This window comes from Chelonoidis abingdonii, chromosome 1, assembly GCF_003597395.2.
Source record: "Chelonoidis abingdonii isolate Lonesome George chromosome 1, CheloAbing_2.0, whole genome shotgun sequence".
NCBI classification, from domain to species: domain Eukaryota; kingdom Metazoa; phylum Chordata; order Testudines; family Testudinidae; genus Chelonoidis; species Chelonoidis abingdonii.
In genome coordinates this window covers 8363594-8387080 of record NC_133769.1, presented here as the reverse complement: position 1 = coordinate 8387080, position 23487 = coordinate 8363594, and the positions used below count along the sequence as shown (strand labels likewise).

General features: G+C 46.3%; 1 protein-coding gene across 11 annotated transcripts in view; it reads right to left on the bottom strand.

Annotated features, from left to right (window-relative positions):
• The window catches only part of GOLGB1 (golgin B1), a 127145-nt gene that overhangs the window by 23111 nt on the left and 80547 nt on the right, over window positions 1–23487 (bottom strand). For all 11 annotated transcript variants that reach the window (XM_075063931.1, XM_032803433.2, XM_075063949.1 and 8 more), the window contains 2 exons: window positions 18372–18550; window positions 17321–17489 (listed from right to left, as the gene is read on the bottom strand). In XM_075063931.1, coding sequence (XP_074920032.1) covers window positions 17321–17489; window positions 18372–18550 — 348 coding nt within the window. The remainder of the gene's footprint in view (window positions 1–17320; window positions 17490–18371; window positions 18551–23487) is intronic.

The window sequence follows — 23487 nt, the reverse complement described above, 5'->3', positions numbered from 1 at the left end:
CCCTAGCCTCTGTTTGTCAGAGGATGGAGATGGATGGCAGGAGAGAGATCATTTGATCATTGTTTGTTAGCTTCACTTCCTCTGGGGCACCTGGCACTGGTCACTGTTGGTAGACAGATACTGGGCTAGATGGATCTTTGGTCTGACCCCGTATGGCCGTTCTTATGTTCTTGTGGTGTACAAGTCACAAAACCCTCCATTGAGCTTGTATCTGGAGCCTTGCTTGCCAATGCCAAAGGGGTGAGAGTAAATGGCAACAGCACACAGGGCAGCTGGAGAGTAGAACAATTAGTGAAAGTTCAGTTGACTCACACACGGGACTTCGGCCCTTCCCTGTCTGCCCAACAGCCTCCTTAGAGACCTGCAGCAGCAATGGCTCAAAAGGCACCAGTACATGGATGGGAATGTGCAAGGGCATCAGCAAAGATATCCTTGCCCCTATGGCTCTTCAGTTTAGAGAACAAAGAAACTGACACTCTGCCTCCCTTTCCTTCACATGATCCATGCAAGAACTCCACAACTGTACACTCCAGCCAGCTGTACTGTTCCCACTTGGGCCTAAAGATTGTAAGGTCTCTGAGACAGTGGCTTTGTCTACCACAGTAAGTACTCAACTTCAGCTTAAAGTATGAAATCAGCAACAGAGAACATCCTTATTAGGCAGTTTGCTATCTTAAGAGAACTTCTCAAAGCACTAACCCCAAACAAAGCTCTTCCCATTGTTTTTTGTTGATACCTTGAGTGGTTGCTAGAGATCAGCATTGCTAAGTATTTACAGTGCAACTGAACAGGGACCCATGGATCAGGAATTCCTGAGCTCTCATCCCAGTCTGGGATGGACATCATCTGTGGCTTTGTAGTCAAGCCACACCTTCTTCCCCAGTGTCTCCATCTGCTAAATGCAGATAATTCTCACTAGTCCATGTCACAGAGATATTGGGAGGATTGACAATTGTACAGCACTTTTCACATGAACAACAACAACAAGTAAGCGGTAGGGATTATTATATAAGTAACAAACAACCCTCAGCCTCTGGATCTGGAACCTTTTATATGGCTGCTGCCGAGACACTGAGGGTCCGTAACCTCTAACACATCAGCATGCTTGTGCTGAAGAGAATTCTCTGTAGTCAGAGTCATAGAAATTATCTTATCTGAGGTACACCTAGAGCATCCATTATTAGTCCAGTGCCGGATTCAAGTAAGGAACTGACATGCAGATGGGCCTAACCCATAACAGAGATCTAAGAGATGATTTTTCAAGTTTCTGAGAACCTGTAAGAGGGAACCAGAACCACAGTTTCTGGGGATGTTAGCACAGCAATACCTTTCTGACAGCTTCATGTCTGCATTCTCTCCGCATTACAGGAGGGGAGATTTCTGGTGCTGGAACAGACCTATGCTTTTTCCCCTTGCCCTGGAGGGCAAAGGAAAGTGTGCCCTTGTGGTCTGGTGCACACATTCCTGTCTAAAAGCTGGAGCCACACAGGATGTGTCTCACAATCTGTATTTGGTTTGGGAACCATGAAACCACTTGTGGGGCTGTGATGGTTCCCAGGGCTGTGAGGCACCTCAATACCATTTGTCCTTAGCATGAGGAAGCCTTGTCTGTGGTTAGCAGGGTTCAGCTCCCTAGAGGGAAAGAAGGCTGTATAGTTTGAATGGCCTCCACATCAGCAGAAGTGGGATCAATCTCCTTGGAGGCAGGCTGGTTAGAATAGTCAGGAGAGGGTTGAACTAATAGCAAACAGAGAGGGTTAGAACAGGGACGATACGAACACTCAGCATGAAAATGAGATGTTGAGAACAAAATTAAACAAGGAACCAAAGGACATGAAGAGAAGAAATTCCTGAATTGACAATATACCAATGCTAGGAGCCTGGGTAATAAAAAAGAGGAAATGGAATTACTCATTTCTAAGCAAAAATTCAATCTAGCTGGTATTACTGAAACCTGGTGGAATGGTTTGCACAACTGGAATGTTAAAATAATTTTTTCTAACCTATTTAGGAAGGATCAAGTGAGCAAAGGGGTGGGGGAGTGGCACTCTGTCAAAAATGGTATTACCTGTTTCTGAGTCTCGGATAACTTATACAAAAATGATCCTGAATAGAGGACTAGTTGATTTCTGCTACAGATCAGAAAACACACTAGGGAAAAGGATGACCGCCTCTTTACACATTTTTCTATAACATGTAGAAAAAAAAAAAGCTGTGTGATCATGAGGAACTTCAATCTGAGTGACATATGCTGGAGGTCTTATGCTGCCAGTACTAAAACATCCTTGGGATTTCTAACAATTATAGATTACAATTTCCTAACTCAAAAAGTATTGCATCCAACACAGGGGAATTCTATATTAGACCGTGTCCTAACAAACAAAGAACTGATCACAGACCTAAAAGTTGATGGTATATCAGGTACAAGTGACCATGATTGATCACATTTGTAATGCGCAAACAGAATAAAATTCAGACCAATTTTTTTTTTTTTTTTTTTTTTTTACACACACACACACCTTTTAAAAGGGTCAGTTTCACAAAGCTGAAAACAATTATGAGCCATATCAGCTGGGAGGAAGAAGTCATTATAAAAAATGTGAACAGGAATTGGGAATAATTTAAGAACATCTTACTAGACATCCGAAAAGCCACAATCCCATAACTGAGGAAGGAGCTCATGCTGTTAAAAATCCCCACCTGGTTTAAAAGGGAAGTGATGCCAGCTGTAAAAAAAACCACCACCACCACCACCACCACCACCAAATGGAAGAATGGGGAAGTTGATATTAATGAATATACAGCAGAAATTAAGAATTGTAGAAAAAACTTACTAAGGAAGCCCAAGGATACAAGGAGAACTCTATGGTCAGCTGAGTTAAGGATAGTAAGAAGGAATTTTTAAAATGTATCAGGACCAAAAAGAATCCTGACAATGCTATTGGTCCATTACTAGATGGAAATTGCAGAATAATCAATAATAATGCAAAAAAGGAAGAAGTATTCAACAAATATTTCTCTTCTGTATTTGGGGAAAAAAGAGAGGATATAGTCTTATCATATGGTGATAATACTCAAGATCAAGTGTAAATAGTCTCTTGGCCTATCCAAGGCCGTGATCAAGTGTCTTGATCTTTTTGGTCTTTTGGCCTTGAGATGAAAACTTTGTCTGTGTCTCTGGGACCTTGAAGTAAAAATATCTAAGTTATACCTGGACTATGTTAAACAAAAGCTGCTAAAGTTAGACACTTAAATCAGCAGGTCCAAATAACGTGCATCCAATATTTTAAAAGAGCTGTCTGAAAAACTTGCTCTAATGTTAATGTTGATTTGCACTAAGTCTTGGAGCATTGGGGAAGTTCCAGAAGACAGGAAGAAAGCTAACGTTATGCCATTTTTTAAAAAAAGGGTAAAACAGGATAACCTAGATAATAATAGGACTGTCAGCATGACATCAATCCCAGGCAAGATAATGGAGCAGCTTATATGGGACTCAATTAATAAAGAATTAAAGGCAGCTAATATAATTAATGCAAATCTACATGGGTTAATGGAAAACAGATCTTGTCAAACTAATTGGATTTTAATTTTTTAAACAATTACAAGTTTGGTTGATAAAGGTAATAATGTTCACATAATATACTTAGACTTTTGTGAGGTGTTTGATTTAGTACATCACAACATTTTGATTAAAAAATTAGAATGATATAAAATTGACATGGCACACACAAAACAGATTAAACACTAGCTAAATGATAGGTCTTGAAATGTAATTGTAAATCACTGAGAGGTGCTTTTCTAGTGGGTTCCTATAGGGATTGGTTCTTGGTCCTATACTATTTTTACCAATGACCAGGAAGAAAACAAAATAATCGCTGATAAATTTGCAGATAACACATAAATTCGGGAAGTGGTAAATAAAGAAGAGGACAGGTCACTGATTCCCAGTGATCAAGATGGTTTGGTAAACTGGGTGCCAAGCAAATAATGTGTGTTTTAAGAGAGCTAAATGGTGATGGAAAACCGATGTGCTGACCTAGCAACGAACGATTAGGAATCAGCCCCAAAGGTGGAGGAGGAGAAGCTATGTATCCCCAAGGCGTGGAGAATTGCAGCCACCACTCCCAGGAAGTAATGTAGGGTAGTGGTGGTTGGTGATTCTCTTCTGAGTGGGAGGTACGCTGCTTGCCAGGGGCTCATATCTACGATGTTAAGGAGGGATTGTTGAGGATCATCCAGTCCTGTGACTACTACCTCATGCTACTCATCTGTGCGGGCATTAATGATACTGCAAGGTATGACCTCCTCAGCAGATCAGACGTGACTATGAAGCTCTGGGAATAAGGGTGAAAGAGTTGGGAGCCCAGATAATGTTCTCTTCAATCCTTCCAATCAAGGGTAAGCATCTAGGCAGAGACAGATGCATCCTGGAGGTGAATGCCTGGTTGCGAGGATGATGTCGCCCAGAGGGCTTTGGCTTCATTGACCATGGGATGCTGTTCCAGGAAGAAGGACTGCTTATGCAGAGATGGGGTCCAACTATCTGTTGGTATATATAAGGGTTAAGTAAAGACCTGGGTAACCGCTAGCATGGTATTAGGGAGGAAGGCAGGGGCAGGCACTGTCTCTTCACTTGATAAAGTGCTATCCTTCTCCCTTCCCTTTTCCTTGTTAAGGACTGATAAGCATTGCAGCTGCATAAGGAATGTGGAGATCTAAAGAATACTCTTCATGTAAAGCAGTGATATCTCCCCATCCCTTCCTTTCCCAAACACATAAACGAGCTCAGGGTCATGGCCCCTTCCTCCCTTCCCTGTGAACTGCTGATCAAGGGAATTTGTGGTTGCACTTATTGCAAAAAAAATGTATCTTCAAAGTAAAAACTATCTGTAGAATATGCTAATGTTGTAAACAGTGATCGAGGTGGGGAGAATTACATTCAGTATATAGCTATTGATATTCATTGTATGGGCATTCATATTACTCGATAAGGGTTTTGGGGGTGTTGTAGTAAATGCAGGTATTTACATACTAACTTAGATAAAAAGAATGTGCTGTTAACTAATTCAGTGCTTACTCGACAATTGGGTTGAGGGGAACAAGCACAGCAATAAAGAAGCCTGTCTATGCAATCTGCCTCTGGGTCAGCCTGCTCTTCTCTAACACTATCGAGGAAGGGGAAGAGCATATTTGGACACAGACTGGCTAAGCTAGTGAGGAGGGTGTAACAAAGTGGGACTGTTTTTAATGTTTCCTCGGAATAATGTGTGGGTGCCTCAGTTTCCCCTATGCATTTCTTAAGCCTCCAGTGTGCATAAATGGCCGACAATCTGTCTCCTAGCAACAAATGGCCCGGGCCCTTGCAAGGGGATAGCTAAAGGTGAATAAAGAGATCAGGTGACCTCCTGGCCCGGGAAAGAGACAAAGGCCAGAAAGGGGAGGCTGGAGGGGGTTTCAGTTTGGGGCTGGCTGGGGATGGGAACTGAGGGCAGACGGGGTTGTCTGGGTCACTGGGCCCCAGAATGGACCCAGCTGAGGGATCCCATTCTCTGTACTACAAGCTCTGTATTGTATTATTATTAGTAAATAAACACAACTATGACATAGTTGGCCTCATAGAGACCTGGTGGGGTAATATGCATGACTGGAATATTGGTGTAGAAGGGTACAGCTTGCACAGGAAGGACAGGCAGGGAAAAAAAGGAGGAGTTGTTGCCTTATATATTAAAAATGTGCACACTTGGACTGAGGGTGAGATGGAAATAGGAGACAGACTTGTTGAAAGTCTCTGGGTAAGGATAAAAGGGGTAAAAAACAAGGGTGATGTCATGGTAGCGGGTCTACTACAGACACCTAACCAGGAAGAAGAGGTGGATGAGGCTTTTTTTAAACAACTAACAAAATGATCCAAAGCGCAGGACTTGGTGGTGATGGGGGACTTTAACTACTCAGACATCTGTTGGGAAAACAACACCGCAGGGCACAGATTATCCAATAAGTTATTAGAATATACTGGAGACGATTTTTTTAATTTCAGAAGATGGAGAAAGCTACTAGGGAAGAGGCTGTTCTAGATTTGATTTTGATAAATAGGGAGGAACTGAGTGAAAAAAGACAGTTACCTCTTCTGTAGTTGGTGCTCTTCGAGATGTGTTGCTCATGTCCATTCCACAATAGGTGTGCATGCTCGCCACATGCACTGGTGCCGGAAGTTTTCCCCCTAGCAGTACCCATAGGGGAGCATCCCTAGTGACTCTTGGAGTGGCGCCTCTATGGTACGATATAAGGGGTGCTGCGAACCCCCCCCCCTTCCTCATTTCCTTCTTGCTATACAACTCCGACAGAAGGGAAGGAGGGCGGGATGTGGATTGTACATGAGCAACACGTCTCGAAGAACACCAGCTTGGCTTTTCTTCTTCGAGTGATGGCTCATGTGCATTCCACAATAGGTGATTCCAAGCTGTATCTGTTGGAGGTGGGTAGAAGTTCACAGACTCTCGGTATGAAGTACAGCCCTGCCGAACCCGGCGTCCTTGCTGCTTTGGGAGACGATCGTATAATGCGAGGTGAACATGTGAACTGAAGACCAGGTGGCAGCCCAACAAATGTCCTGAATGGGAACATGGGCTAGAAAGGCAGCCGAAGAGGTTTGCGCCCTAGTCGAGTGTGCCCTCACAGTCAGTGGCGGGTGGACTCCCACTAGATCGTAACAGTTACGAATACAAGAGGTGATCCAGCTGGAGAGCCGCTGAGTGGAGATAGGCAGACCTCTCATGCGTTCAGCCGAGGCAATGAACAGCTGCGAGGACTTCCTAAATGCCTTAGTCCATTCCAGGTAAAAGGTCAGAGCCTGTCTCACATCCAGCATGTGGAGGTGGTGCTCCTCACTGAACATGGGGTTTGGGACAGAGCACTGGCAGGAAGATATTCTGACCCATGTGGTAGGTGGTGACCACCCTGGGGAGGAATGAAGGATGTGGTTGGACGGATCTTATCCTTATGGAGCACTGTGTACGGGGGCTTGGAGGTCAGGGCCCTGAGCTCCGAGACTCGTCTGGCTGACGTGGTTGCCACTACCTTCCACAAGAGGTACGACCAGGAACATGTAGCTAGCGGTTCAAACAGGGGATCCGTCAGCTGGGCAAGCACCAAGTTCAGGTCCCACTGCAGGACTGGGGGCCTAATGTGTAGGAAGAGACGATCCAATCCATTAAAGAAATCGGCCAGTCATGGCATGGGAGAAGACCATGTGTCCCTACACCGGCAGGTGGAAGGCCGATATGGCCACCAAGTGCACCATGATGGATGAGGGCACTAGGCCCTGGATTCTAAGGTGAAAGAGGTAGTCCAAAATTAGCTGAATTGGGGCAACCACAGGCAACACTCCCCGATCAGCCACTCACTGTGAAAACTGAGACCACTTTGCCAGGTAGGTCTGATTCATGGAGGGCCGTCTGCTTTCCAGGAGGACGCGTTGAACTCCTTCTGAGCACATCCTTTCCTCCCAGTGTAACCACTGAGCAGCCACACCGTGAGGAGGAGTGCCACTAAGTTGGGGTGGAGGAGGCACCCCTGGTCCTGAGAGCATGTCTGGGTGGGGCGGCCACGGCGGGTTAACTGCCAGACTCGTGAGAGTACCATACGAATGTTGCCTAGGCCATGCTGGGGTGATCAGGAGGACCCAGGCCCTGTTCATTTATCTCTTCTCCAAGACCTTGCCGATTACCAGGATCGGAGGGAAGACATAGAGAAGCCAGCTCGATCAGGATAGGAGGAAGGCATCGGCGATGGTGCCCATGCCCAACCCCCTGGAGCAGAAGTGGGGACACCGGTGGTTCTGCCATGTCATGAACAGGTCCATCTGGAGAGTGCCCCATGTTTGGAAAATCCTGTGCACCACCTCTGGGTGTAGTGACCACTCATGCTGAGAGAAGTCTTGGCTCAGGCAATCCGCCCAGGAATTCCGGGCGCTTGGTAAGTGGTGGGCCTCCAGGCAGATATCGTAGACTATGCAGAAGTCCACAGCCTGAGAGCTTCCTGGCAGATGAGCAGGTCCTGCCTTGCCTGTTGATGTAAAACTTTGAAACCGTGTTGTCTGTGAGAACCCTGACCACTCTGCCCTCCAGGTGCAACCAGAAGGCTACGCATGCCAGACGGACCGCCCTGAGTGCCTTGATGTTTCTTTGAAGGGCAAGGTCCGGTGTGGACCACAGACCTTGGATCTGAACATTCCCCACATGGGCTCCCCAGCCGACTATGTCAGACACTAGCTCCACCGATGGGGGCAATCACCGGTTCGGGCACAGTGAAGACCTTGTCCATGCTGTCTCTGGACTGGGAGAACACTGAGGCCAACCAGAGCTGGAGGGGCCTCATCCTCAGCCTGGTGCGGCGAACCACATATGTGCATGCCAACACGTGACCCAGGAGCTGGAGGCATACTCTGACTGTAGTCACAGGGAACCTTGTGACTGTGTCGATGAGCCCTCTTAGGGTCTCGAACCCGTCCGGTAGGAGGGAGACCCTGGCCGATGTCACATCCAGGATTGCCCCGATAAACTCTATGCGCTGCACTGGAACTAACGTGGACTTGGTGTCGTTTACCAACAGGCCCAGGGCAGCGCACGTGGACAGAAGGAGTGCAATGTGATCCTGCACCTGTGACCGGGAGCTGCCCTTGACCAGCCAGTTGTCCAGATAGGGGAAGATCTGGACCCCGAGACATCTGAGGTAGGTCACCACCACAGACATGCATTTTGTGAATACCCTGGGAGCAGTGGACAGGCCAAACGGGAAGACTGTAAATTGGTAGTGCTCCTGTCCAACCGTGAAATGGAGGAAACGTCTGTGCCCCTTGAATATGTGAATGGGGAAGTATGCATCCAACAGAACAAGGGCGGCGTACCTGTTCCCAGGATCCATGGAGGGGATGATGAAGGCCAGAAAGACCATGTGAAACTTGAGCTTTACTATGTGCTGGTTCAGGCTTCGCAGGTCCAGGATGGGCCTGAGCCCCCCTTTGGCCTTCAGGATAAGGAAATGGCGGGAGTAGTACCCCTTGTGTCTGAACTCTGCTGGCACCACTTCCACCACTCCTAGGCCAAGGAGCCGCCCCACCTCCTGCTCGAGCAGGGCCTCACGAGTGAGGTTTCCCAGGATGGACTGGGACAGAGGGTATGGGCAGGGTAGAGGTATACTGGAGGGTATACCCCCGGGAGACGGTACTGAAGACCCAACAGTCTGAGGTCAGCCGTAACCACTCCGGGAGAAAAGCACACAACCCACTGGAGAAGGGAAGCTTTATTGCAGGTGGATCCCTGGTATGAACTGGGAAGTCGCCCCCAGGCGTCCCATCAAAACTGACATTTTCCTGCCTGCTTGCCATTGGAAGGCCCGGGCTGGGGGGCAGACAGGGACTTCCTCTGCAAGTGCTTTTTATAACCCCCTTATAAAAAGTCTCGGGACTCATATTTAGAGTGGCTGGCCTGGGTGGGAGCCTGCTGAGGCCTAAACTTGGTCCCGGCTGAAGCCAGATCATAGAGTGTTGTGCGGGAATCTTTCAGGCCGTGCAATTTCATGCCTGTCTGTTCTGCAAACAGGGCCTTGCCATCGATCGGAAGGTTTTGCAAGGAGTTCTGCGCCTCACTGGACAGCCCAGACAGCAGGAGCCACGATGCCCTCCTCATGGACGCCGCGGAGGCCATAGACCCTGCAGCTGTATCCGTGCCCTCCTCCATCAGTGCTTTGAACTCCTTCTTGTCACACTCCAGGAGGGAGTCCTCGAATTTGGGTAGAGAGCCCCACAAACTGAACTCATACCGACCCAGGAGAGCCTGATGGTTCACCACTCTTAACAGGAAATTTGAGGACTAATATTTGGCAGAAAGGTTTGAGTCTTTATTTTTTGGAGTAGGGGCTGGTTGGCCCTGCCTCTCCCTGTGGCTGACCGACTTGATCACCAGGGAGTTGGGAGCAGGGTGGGTATACAGGTATTCATGCCCCTTGGCGCCACACTACGTTCTGCCCTCTTAGAGATGGGGGGCAAGGAAGCCAGGATTTGCCACAAGGTGTTTGAAATTTTTGCAACCCCTCTGTGGAGTGGAGGTCCACCCTGCCCGGTGCCAAGGCCGATAGGACATTGAAGAGGGAGTCCGAAGCTTTCTCCACCTCCTTGGCCTGAAGGAGGCGGCTTGATGCCTCCTTTTAATAATTCCTGGTGAGCTTTAGTCCTCCTGAGGAACAGAGGGAGGAGGTGCTGTAACTGCCTTAACGAGGAGGCAGAGGAGGATGTGTGTGCAGTGCTCTGTGTACCCACCCGTACCGGAGGTCCCACCACTTGGTCGTCCTCCAGGTGTGGAACCAAAGACGCATACCCTACTGACTCCTTTCTGGGAGGCTGGGACAGGGAGGCCAATGGTCTTTCTGAGGCTCCACTGAGCGACCCCCCACCGGGGGCTGCGTTGTGGGCCATAGGTATCATGGTGCTGGCCCAATGCCACCGCACCTGCAGTGGCACGGGCGGAGCTGGCTGTTCAGCCTGACTAGCCTGTCCCATTGACCGATGACTATGAAGGAAGGCCAGGCTGGCGTATGACCTGCCGCTGTCCCTGGATCGGGAGGAGCAGTGGCATCTGGAACGGTGCTGATCACGAGACCATGATCCCAACGTGGAAGAGTGGGTACCGCTGTTAGCAGCTGCTCCGCGATTGGCTCTGGCAGGCAAATCCGCTACAGAAAGGTGCTGGCAATCGATGCCTGGGACTGTGGGAGTGGTGCCACGGCGGGTCCTGGAATGAGATGAAGAATTGGAACTGCATCGACGCCTGTACTGCAACAGGCTACAGTAGCCTCTCAGAGACGAGGACCTTCAGTGCCTTCTGTCTCAGTCGCGACAGGATCTGGTCCCTCGATGCAGAGCGGTGCCTAGAACCCCTGTCAGTCGGAATCCAGCCAGACAATCTGGTGGGGGTTGACGGGGACCAGTGCAGACTGCGCATGGGGTGGTCACTGAGAGGTGAGGGAATGTTCCCAATGCCTTTCAACTGCGAATGGTACAGATCAGATGGCGACTGTGGAAATCCAAGTGATGGCTTGCCTCTGGACCAGGGAGACAACCGTGGCGGTGCCCTTGGTACTGGCAGAGACGGAACATCTCGGCCCTGAGAGTCTCTGGATTAAGTTCAGAAGTGTGAGCAACAAGGGTGATGTCGTGGAGGGAGTCTGCTATAGACCACCAGACCAGGGGGATGAGGTGGACGAGGCTTTCTTTCAGCAACTAGCAGAAGTCACTAGATTACAGGCCCTGATTCTCATGGGAGACTTTTAATCACCCTGATATCTGCTGGGAGAGCAATACAGTGGTGCACAGACAATCCAGGAAGTTTTTGGAAAGTATAGGGGACAATATCCTGGTCCAAGTGCTGGAGGAACCAACTAGGGGCAGAGCTCTTCTTGACCTGCTGCTCACAAACAGAGAAGAGTTAGTAGGGGAAGCAAAAGTGAATGGGAACCTGTGAGGCTGTGACCATGAGATGGTTGAGTTCAGGATCCTGACATGAGAAAGAAAGGAGAGCAGCAGAATACAGATCCTGAACTTCAGAAAAGCAGACTTTGACTCTCTCAGGGATCTGATGGGCAGGATCCCGAGAGAATAACATGAAGGGGAAAGGAGTTCAGGAGAGCTGGCTGTATTTGAAAGAATCCTTATTGAGATTGCAGGAAAAAACCATCTCAATGTATAGTAAATAAGAATAGTAAATATGGCAGGCGACCAGCTTGGCTTAACAGTGAAATCTTTGCCGATTTTAAATGCAAAAAAGCAGCTTACAAGAAGTGGAAGATTGGACAAATGACCAGGGAGGAGTATAAAAATATTGCTCAGGTATGCAGGAGTGAAATCAGGAAGGCTAAATCACACGAAGTTGCAGCTAGCAAGAGATGTTAAGAGTAACAAGAAGGGTTTCTTCAGGTATGTTAGCAACAAGAAGAAAGTGAAGGAAAGGGTGGGCCCCTTACTGAATGAGGGAGGCAACCTAGTGACAGAGGATGTGGAAAAAGCTAATATACTCAATGATTTTTTTGCCTCTGTCTTCACAAACAAGGTCAGCTCCCAGACTACTGCACTGGGCAGCACAGTATTGGGAGAAGGTGACCAGCCCTCTGTAGAGAAAGAAGTGGTTTGGGACTACTTAGAAAAACTGGATGAGCACAAATCCATGGGGCCGGATGCACTGCATCCGAGGGTGCTAAAGGAGTTGGCGGATGTGATTGCAGAGCCATTGCCCATTATCTTCAATTATCTAAACATCAAAAAAGACTTACAAAAAGCGGAAACTAGGTCAAATTACAAAGGATGAATACAACACACACAAGTATGTAGGGACAAAATTAGAAAGGCTAAGGCACAAAACGAGATCAAACTAGCGGGACACAAAAGGTTAACAAGAAAACATTTAACAAATATATTAGAAGCAAGAGGAAGACCAAGGACAGGATAGGCCCGTTACTCAATGGAGGGAGGAAAAACAATAACAGAAGATGTGGAAATGGCAGAGGTGCTTAATGATTTCTTGGTTTTAGTTTCCACCAAGAATGTTGGTGGTGATTGGATGTCTAACAAAGTGAATGCCAGTGAAAATGAGATAGGATCAGAGACTACAATAGGGAAAGAACAAGTTAAAAATTACATAGACAAGGCAGATGCCTTCAAATCACCAGAGCCTGATGAAATGCATCCTAGAATACTCAAGGAGCTGACTGAGGAGATATCTGAGCCATTAGTGATTATTTTTGAAAAGACATGGAAGAAAGGAGAGATTCCACAAGACTGGAAACGGGCAAATACGGTGCCAATCTATAAAAAGGGAAATAAGGACAACCTGGGGAATTACAGACCAGTCATCTTAACTTCTGTACCTTGAAAGATTATGGAGCACACAATTAAGCAATCAATTTGCAAACACCTAAAAGATAATAAAGTGATAAGTAACAGTCAGCATGTATTTGTAAAGAACAAATCATGTCAAACCAACCTGATAGCTTTCTTTGACAAGGTAACAAGGCTTGTGGATGAGGGAAGCGGTAGATGTGGTGTATCTTGACTTTAGTAAAGCTTTTAATACTGTCTTGCATGACCTTCTCAAACAAACTAGGGAAATCTGCTATAAGGTGGGTGCATAACTGGTTGGAAAACCACTCCCAGAGAGTAGTTATCAGTGGTTCACAGTCATGCTGAAAGGGTATAATGAGTGGGGTCCCGCAGGGATCAGTTCTGGGTCCGGGTCTGTTCAATATCTTCACTCATTTAGATAATGGCATAGAAAGCACACTTATAAAGTTTGTGGATGATACCAAGCTGGGAGGGGTTGTAAGTGCTTTGGAGGATAGGACTTTTAGACTTGAAATTAGACGAAGGTTTCTAACCATTAGAGGAGTGAAGTTCTGCAACAGCCTTCCAAGGCGAGTAATGGGGGGGCAAAAACATTATCTGCTTTAGACTCAGCTTGGTAAGTTTATGGAGGGATTGGATGATGGGATTTTAAAAAGTTGATAAACTTTATTTGGCAATTGATCCTTGTTATCAGCAGGTTAATTAGCCCAGTGGTCTGTGATGGGATGTTACATGGTGGATGGTCTTGAGTTACTAAGTAATTCTTTCCTGGGATGTCTTGGCTGGTGAAGTTCTTGCCCACATGCTCGAGGTTTAGCTGATCGCCATATTTGGGTCGGAAAGAATTTTCCTCCGGGGAGATTGGGCAGGGCCCTTGGAGGATCTCGCCTCCTCTGCAGCAGTGGAGCACGGGATCACGTTGCTGTCGTTGGATTCTCGCAGCTTGAGGTCTTCAAACCACAATCTGAAGACTTCAATAACTCAGACATAGGTTAGGAGTTTGTTATAGAAATGGATGGGTAGGATTCTGTGGCCTCCTTTGTGCAGGAGGTCAGACTTGATGATCATATTGGTCCCTTCTCACCTTAAAGTCTATGAGTCTATTAAAATTCAAAACGATCTGGACAAACTGGAGAAATGGTTTAAAGTAAACAAGACGAAATTCAATAAAGACAAATGCAAAGTACTCCACTAAGGAAGGAGCAATAAGTTGCACACATACAAAATGGGAAATGATTGCCTAGGAAGGAGTACTGCAGAAGAGGTTCTGGGGATCATAGTAGATCACAAGCTAAATATGAGTCAACAGATAGGCACTGTCGCAAAAGAAGTGAATGTCATTCTGGGATGTATTAGCAGGAGTGTTGCAGGCAAGACATGAGAAGTAATTCTTCCACTCTACTCCATGCTAATTAGGCCTCAGATGGAGTATTGTGTCCGGTTCCAGGCGCCACATTTCAGGAAAGATGGGGACAAACTGGAGAAAGTCCAGAGAAGAGTGACAAAAATGATTAAAGGTCTAGAAAACATTACCTATGAGGGAAGATTGAAAAAACGGGGTTTGTTTAGTCTGGAAAAGAGAAGACTGAGAGGGGACCATGATAACAGTTTTCAAGTACGTAAAAGGTTGTTACAAGGAGGAGGGAGAAGAATTGTTCTTAACCTCTGAGGATAGGACTAGAAGCAATGGTCTTAAACTGAAAAAGGGAGTTTTAGTTTGGACATTGGGAAAAGCTTCCTAACTGTCAGAGTGGTTAAGCACTGGAATAAATTGCCTAGGGAGGTTGTAGTATCACCATCACTGTCTAAACTGCTCTTAAAAATCTCCAAGCACATGTCAGCGATGGTCTGGATAATACTTAGTCCTGCCACAAGTGCAGGGGACTGGACTGGATGACCTCTCAAGGGCCCTTCCAGTTCTATGATTCTACGTTGTGGCCAAAAGGGCTAATGCATAACCAAGGGAATGTCAAGTAGGAGTAAAGAGGTTATTTTTTACCTCTATATTTAGCGCTGCTGCGACCACTACTGGAATGTGTCCTGCTCTGGCATCCACAGTTCAAGAAGGATGTTTATCAATTGGAGAGGGTTCAAAGAAGAGCCACAAGAATGATAAAAGGATTAGAAAACATGCCTTATACTGATAGACACAAGGAGATCAATCTATTTAGCTTAGAAAAGAGAAGGTGAAGGGATGACTTGATCACAGTCTAGAATTACTTACACGGAGAACAAATATTGAATAATGGGCTCTTCAATCTGGTAGAGAAAGGTCTAACATGACCCAGTTACTAGAATTTGAAGCTACTCAAATTCAGAGCAGAAATAAGGCATACATTTTTAATGAATAAGTAACCATTGGAACGGTTTACCAAGGATCATGGTGGATTTTCCATCACTGACAATTTTTATATCAAGATTGGATGCTTTTCTAAAAGATATACTTTAGGAATTATTTTGGTGAAGTTCTATGGCCTGTGATATTCAGGAGATTATACTAGATGACCATACTGATCCCTTTCTGGCCTTAGAATCTATGAATAAGGCTATGATTTTTTTACTTCTGCCTGAGATGGGTGGGAGCTTCAGGGTACTCCTGCTACACAGCGGGAGACCCCCAGAGCTGGTGGGGACACCCCGGCACTCCCAGCAGACCCTGCAGCTGAGCTTCCCAATTTGTCATGGATATTTTTAGTAAAAGTCACAGATAGATAGGACATAGGTAGTGAAGAAAAATTCATGGAAGCCTGTGACCTGTGACTTTTACTAAAAATATCTGAGACAAAATCTTAGCCTTATCTATGAATCTAGGTCTCCAGCAGCCATGGGCAATGCAAGCATTCCCTTCTCAGCCCATGCAGGCTTTGCTATCCTTCTGCAGGTTAGCAAGAGGCACACTACAACCCCGAGGCCTCCAAACATCTCCCTGTAGTACCCAGTCCTTGGTCCACTGGACACTCAGTATCACAGATACACTATTTCCAAAGGAATAGTACACCTCAGGATCACTGCTTTGCTTAATTTACAGCTCTTAGATTTGTTTACAGTAAAAACAAGTATAAGTTTATTTAGCCAAGAAAAGAGCTTCAAGTAATAGCAAGTAGGTAGAAGTACTGGAGACAACTGGTTACATCTAACACAAAATAATAGATCTTAAACTAATTTTGATGGAATATATGGGCTAAAAGGTGTTAACATAACTCAGTCACTGTCCAACATTAAACAACTGGAAATGAGGTTCTGGGTTTCTTAGTACCATGACAAGCATACAATTAAACAGTGCTTTAATCTTTTAATGAAGATACAGAAAAGAAGGAAAAACAGTTAAAGCCTTTGAAATGTAAAGTATTAAGTAAGGCTTTCGTTTTAACAATATTTTTTGTTCTCTTTCCCTTTAGCAGGAGAGAGTTTTTTAAAGCAAAATCCCTTTTGTTTGACAGTCTCCAAGATGCTACCAAAAGTGGTGGTAACTCCCTTTCTGGGTAAAAGAGAAGTGAGCTGAGACAGGCTGAAGCTGGCTTCTTTGGATCTGAGCCAGGTGGATCCTTAGGCTCAGCTCCAGCTAAATAGGTCACTGCTTTATGAATCAAGTGTGGTCCTTTTGCCTCTTCCGCAGGGGATCAGTGCCTGAAGCAAGTCTCCTGGAATGCTCCATGCTCAGAGACCCTGTTTGGGGCTTTTTGGCTGCAAGACTCCATTGCAGAACATTGCCTGCAGCTAGTTCTGGAGCTTTTTCCTAGCCCATGGTGTTAAGGTCCTGCACACGTAGCAGACAAGTGCACTTCCATGGGGCAAGCTTAACATATTTCCCACTTCAGATGCCCATGTGGAGAACAGCCGGAACAAAGAGGTACAAGTCTCTTGGAGGTCTGATCTGCTATATCAGACCCAAAGACTCATGACAAGAGCACAAACAGCCACACAGGTGCCAAAATGTATTTAAAAATCAGAATTTGGAGCAAATAAACTAGAATCAACTAGAATTGACTAAAACAAACAAAAGACTTTTTTATTCTTAAAGCCCTGGGAACAAAGTTCCAAAAACCAGGTCAAGAAAGCTGAGTGAGGTTCCACATCTGCTTGCTATTGTGATTGGAAGTAAATGAAATATATGACACACCCTCGCCCTGTTTCTATTCCAACTCATTAAGCATTCTGAGCCGCGAGGGCAGGGAAAGGGGACACACAAGGATGCCCCAACAAGCACTGCTTTCTAGATGTTTTCACCTATCCGCACTGCACAGTTGGTGCATCCCATGAATGGAAACATACAGAGGATGCTCAAAGAAAAACTTGTGCTTTCCACTCTAATACATTTGACCCACCTGCTTTCAGATGCTGTGACCCCACTCCTCTACTCTGGCTCCTCCCTGACTGAATTCCAAGCTTCCAATTTCCCTATAATATGAAGGGAACTCCATCCTTGCTCACCTGCCTTTGGTGTTGCTCCTCTATGACCTGCGACTTGGACAGGGGTGACTTCACACAATCTTGCACAATCCTTTGCAAGTGACTTAGCTGCTGGTCTTTGTCCGCCAAGGCCATAAAGTACTGCTCTTTTGCCCTCTTGTTCTGCATCTCCCATGTGGTCTTCTCCTGTCTGCAAAGCAACATATAGTCGACATTACAGAGGGCACTTCCTACAGTATGTCCTGAATAGTCACCTGCAGTACTCAGGAAGCCCAGCACAGGCCTAGCAGGGGAACAGACTCATTACTCCCCACAGATAACCTGTGCCAGGAGAGTTTCTTTGCAACAAGACACTGCTGCTTAGAGACAGAGACACCCAACTCACACAACTGAGGACTTAAACAGAGCAGGGTTCAGGAAGCCATTTTGCAGTTGGCTTGGGGGCTGCAGCATGTTCACTGCTACACACTTACAGTACCCCTGGACAATGTTTTCCTTTGTCTTCAGACAGCTTGGACTAGACTGTGATAAACAACTTGTGTCAGTCTGCAAGGCAGGGATGAAAGGTAAATCAGTCTTCTCACTGGCTGGTTAACTTTGGCTCTGTGGGGAAGGACAGACTGCTGTGTGAATATTTATGGACTGCATTTGTTAAGTGTGACAGCAGCATGGGTTGGGCATCAAACTAATAAAATAAAGAATTACTCATCCATAAGTAAGGATGGCTTCTGCAGTAACAGAAATTAGGTTAACAGTCTACGGGGCCTCAGAGAAGAAACTGGTCACCAGTGGGGAAGGGAGAAATTTGCTCTCATGTTCTAGTACTGCATAAATTAGGTATAATATTGGATGGGGTTAGTTATACATTCCTCTGCAATATGCAATACTAGCCACCACTGGAGGCAAGAAACAAAATTAGAAGAGCCATTGGCTTATTCCAGAATGACAGTTTCATATAACCACCTGACCTCATCCTCCAGCCATCTGCTCTATTCCCAATGGGACCCCCCAAATCTTGCATCAAGGAGATTATTTGCCCCCATGGACCCGTATGCAGAAGGGCTGTTTTCACCTGAGCTGGTTGAGCTCCTGTTGGCAGGACAGCATTTCCTGTCTCAGTTGTTCTTGGAGACAATACTGTTTATCAGCTTCTTGCTGATACTCCTGCAGTCGAGCCTTTAAGTGAGAGATCTCAGCTGTTTCCATGCCAATCTGCAGGTACTGCTGCTGCAGATTCTTCAGCTCTGTCAACTTTAATCAAAGGAAAACAGCAGAATGACAAATCCTGTAACTGATGCCGAATAGACAGGCAAGGTTTTTTAAATTATTTACAGGAATTCCTAAGGTGCTCTTCACTATGGTATCTGGAGAAGGTGGTCACATCCAGCAGTCAGGCAGGGCTTATGAAGTGAGCCATCACTTACTAGACAAGTCCTGCAAAAGCAGTTCAGAACAGCATCAGTGCTGGTGAACTGGCCAATTTTGATTTAAAAAAAGACGGTTACTCACCTTTGTAACTGTTCTTCTTTGAGATGTGTTGCTCATATCTATTCCAATTAGGTGTGTGCGCGCCGCATGCATGTTCATCGGAAGATTTTTACCCCAGCAACACTCGGTGGGTCGGCTCGGTCACCCCCGGAGTGGTGCCATTATGGCACCGGATATATACCCCTGCTGACCCAACGGCCCTTCAGTTCCTTCTTGCCGGTTACTCCGACAGAGGGGAAGGAGGGCGGGTTTGGAATGGATATGTGCAACACATCTCGAAGAACAGTTACAAAGATGAGTAACCGTTTTTTCTTCTTCGAGTACTTGCTCATATCAATTCCAATTAGGTGATTCCTAAGCCTTACCTAGGTGGTGGGGTCGGAGTGAGATGTTGCAGAATGCAAAACTGCTAGGCCAAATGCTGCATCATCTCTGGACTGTTGAACCAATGCGTAATGTGAGGCAAAGGTGTGAATCGATGACCAGGTAGCTGCCCGACATATTTCCTGGATGGGAACATAGGCCAGGAAGGTGGGAGACGAAGCTTGAGCCCAAGTAGAATGGGCGGTGAGGTGGCTAGTTGGAACGTGAGCCAAATAATAGCATGTATGGAGGTAGGATGTTACCCAAGATGAAATTTGTTGGGATGAGACCAGTAGGCCTTTCATCTGGTCTGCCATAGCTACAAAGAGCTGAGGTGACCTTCGAAAGGGTTTTGTTCTCTCGATATAAAAGGCGAGAGCCCCGCGAATGTCTAGAATGTGCAGCTGTTGTTCCCGACGCAATGGGTGCGGCTCTGGGAAAAAGACTGGGAGGAAGATGTCTTGATTGACATGAAAGGCAGACACCACCTTAGGGAGGAAGGAGGGGTGTGGTTGCAGCTGTACCTTGTCCTTATGGAATACCGTATATGTGGGGTCCGCTGTCAAGGCCCGAAGCTCAGATACTCATCTTGCCAAAGTAATAGCGACGAGGAAGGCCGTCTTCCAGGAAAGGTACAGCAGCGAGCAGGTGGTCAGTGGTTCGAAAAGAGCACCTATGTGTTTAGCTAGCACCAGGTTGAGATCCCAGATAGGGGTCGGGCGTCTGACTTGAGGGTACAAACGTTCCAATTCCCTGAGGAAACCTGAAACTATGGGGTGAGAGAAGACTGATCGGCCATTTTCCCCCGGGTGCAAGACGGAGATGGCTGCCAGATGCACCTTTATGGAAGAGACCAGTTGGCCCTGTTCTTTCAGGGACCAGAAGTAGTCCAAGACAGTAGGAACGGACACCTGCCTGGGGATTAAGTTACGCTGAGCGCACCAGCAGGATAAATGCTTCCACTTGGCCAGATATGTCATCCTAGTGGAAGGCTTCCTACTGCCCTAGAGCACCTGTTGGACCGAGGTAGAGCAACGCAACTCAGACTGTCTCAACCACGCAGCAACCAGGCTGTGAGATGAAGAGACTGCAGGTCCGGATGGTGAAGCCTGCTGAAGTCTTGTGTTATGAGATCTGGCCAGACTGGCAGGGGCATCGGGTCTGCCACTGAGAGGTCGAACAACATGGTGTACCAGTGCTGCCTCAGCCACACTGGAGCAATCAGGATCAGGTGGGCACTGTCCCTGAGGAGCTTGAGTAAGACTCTGTGGATGAGCAGAAACGGTGGGAAGGCATAGAGTAGGTGCCTCTTCCACGGGATCAGGAATGCATCTGAGAGGGAGCCCAGGGAGCGTTCCTGGAAGGAGCAGAGCACCTGGCATTTCCTGTTCTCTTGGGAGGCAAAGAGGTCTATGTGGGGAAACCCCCACTTCTGGAAAACAGAATGGATGAGGTCCAGAAGAATCGACCACTCGTGAGACAGGAAGGATCTGCTGAGGTGATCTGCCAGCGTGTTCTGGACTCCTGGGAGAAAAGACACTACCAAATTGATCGAGTGGGCTATGCAAAAGTCCCAGAGGTGGACGGCTTCCTGACAAAGGAAGGAAGGAGCGTGCTCCGCCCTGCTTGTCTATGTAAAACATGGCCTTTGTGTTGTCCATGAACACTGATACACAACGGCCTTGGAGATGGTCTCAAAACACCTGGCATGCTAGATGGACCGTTCTCAGCTCCATTAAGGAAGGAGCAATAAGTTGCACACATACAAAATGGGAAATGAGTGCATAGGAAGGAGTACTGTGGAAGAGGTTCTGGGGGTCATAGTAGATCACAAGCTAAATATGAGGCAACAGGTCGGCACTGTTGCAAAAGAAGTGAACATCATTCTGAGATGTATTAATGGGAGTGTTGTAAGCAAGACACGAGAAGTAATTCTTCTGCTCTACTCCACAATGATTAGGCCTCAACCCGAGTATTGTCCAATTCCGGGTGTCACATTTCAGGAAAGATGTGGACAAATTGGAGAAAATCCAGAGAAGAGCAACAAAATGATTACAGGTCTAGAAAACATGGCCTATGAAAGAAGACTGAAAAAATTGGGTTTGTTTAGTCTGGAGAAAAGAAGACAGAGAAGACATAACAGTTTTCAAGTACATAAAAGATTGTTACAAGGAGGAGGGAGAAAAATATTTCTCCTTAACTTCTGAGGCTAGGACAAGAAGCAATGAGCTTAAATTGCAGCAAGGATGATTTAGTTTGGACATTAGGAAAAACTTCCTGTCAGAGTGGTTAAGAATTGGAATAAATTCCCTAGGGAGGTTGTGGAATCTCCATCATTGGGGATTTTAAGAGCAGGTTGGACAAAACCTGTCAGGGATGGTCTAGATAATACTCAGTCCTGCCTGAGTGCAGGAGACTGGGCTAGATGACCTCTTAAGGTCCTTCCAGTGCTATGATTCTATATTCATAAGAAAACTATGAAAATGTGGTCTTCATGAAATTAGTATAAAAGTGAGTGGACTACTGATTGAAAAAAACATACCCAAGGAGTACTTGCCAACAGTCCCCAGTCAAACGAGGAGTACCTATCAAGTGAGTGGGTCCCACATTGTTCTGTCCTGGGTCTTGTATTATTCAATATTTTCATTAACAACTTGGATGATGAAGTAGAGAGTACATTTATAAAATTTGCAGATGACATCAAGCTGACAGGCGCTGCAAATATTTTGGAGAACAGGATTAGAACTCAATCTAATCCAATCTTAATTGGAGGAGGATGAGGGAGGGTAGTGGAGCACCCACGAGGACAACCATCTTGAAGAACCCCAGTTATTGCACAAGATGAGTAACCCTCCTCTTCTTTTTTGAGGAGTGTCCCTGTGGGTACTCCACTTTAGGTGCTTGTTGGACAGTCTCTCTTGGTGGAAGGGAGGGGCTTCAGAGTTGCATTATAGATGGTGGATAACATAGCGAGCCCAAAGCGAGCATCTGATGCTGATTGTTGCTCTATAGCACAGTGTTTCATAAATGTGTCGGCTGATGCCCAGGCTGCTGCTCTGCAAATGTCAGTAATGTGTACGTTGTTGAGAAAAGCCACAGATGCTGCCTGTGCTCTGGTAGAGAGTACTCCTGCTGGGGCTTGTAGGTGACTCTTTTGGTAACAAAGGTAGATGTATCTTGATATCCATTTGGACAGTCTCTGTTTTGAGATTGTTTGTCCTATTGAGTATTCTGTTATGGAGACAAATAGTCTCACGATTTCGTAAATGTTTTTGTTCTTTTAATGTGGAAAGTCAAAGTTCTGCGAATGTCCAATGTGTGAAATGATGCCTCCCTTTTGTCTGTATATGTATTTTTGAAAAACACAGGTAAGTAAATGTGTTCGTTCAAATGAAAGGGGGAGGGTGACTTTGGGTAGGAACTTAGGGTGTGGTCTTAAAGTAACTATCTTTAAAGAACATTGTGTAAAGGGGATATGCCATTAGGGCACCTAGTTCTCCCACCTGGCTGGCGGATGTGATGGCGATGAGGAAGGCCACCTTCATAGACAGGTGTAACAAGCAGGTAGTGAGAAGCTCAAATGGCGTTCCCAAGAGTCAGCGTAAGATGAGGTTGAGGTCTCACATGGATGGCAGACTCCCTGGTGTGATGTAAGTGTTCTCAATGCCTCTCAGTGTTTAGTTGTTGGGTGAACAAATATGGTGACTCCATCCACTTTCTTGTGGAAGGCTGTAATAGCCGCCACGTATACCCTGATAGAGCTTGTGGACAGCCCCAATTTTTTAAGTTCCAATATGTAACCCAGGACCTTTGGTAACAGGCAAAATATAGGCACAAATCTGTCTATCTTGGTACCAAGTGTTGAACCGTTTCCAGTTCTGGATATATGTGTCTTCTTCTACTTGTTCTACGCTGTTCAGTAATAGGTCTTTTACTTCCTCCAAACAGGCAGTCTTGACTCATCTTAGCCATGGAGCAACCAGGCCTTTAGGTGGAGAACTGCGAGGCTGGGATGGTGGACATGTCCCGCATCTTGTGAGAGGTGGTGAGGTATTAGGGGAAGAGTTTGAGGTGGGCGTATCACCATCCTCAGAAGGTATGGGAACCATGTTTGCCTGGGTCATGTTGGTGCTATTATGATTACTTTGGATTTGTCTTTCTGGATCTTGTGTATGACATGGGTTAAGAGTGGGGTCAGCGGAACTGCATACATTAATGGTGCATGTTTTGAGCAGGAGGTTGGACTAAATGACCTCCTGAAGTGTCTTCCAACACTAATTTTCTTTGATTCTATGATCCCATATGATGAGAGCGTCGCCTAGGGAGAGGGCTCGCAA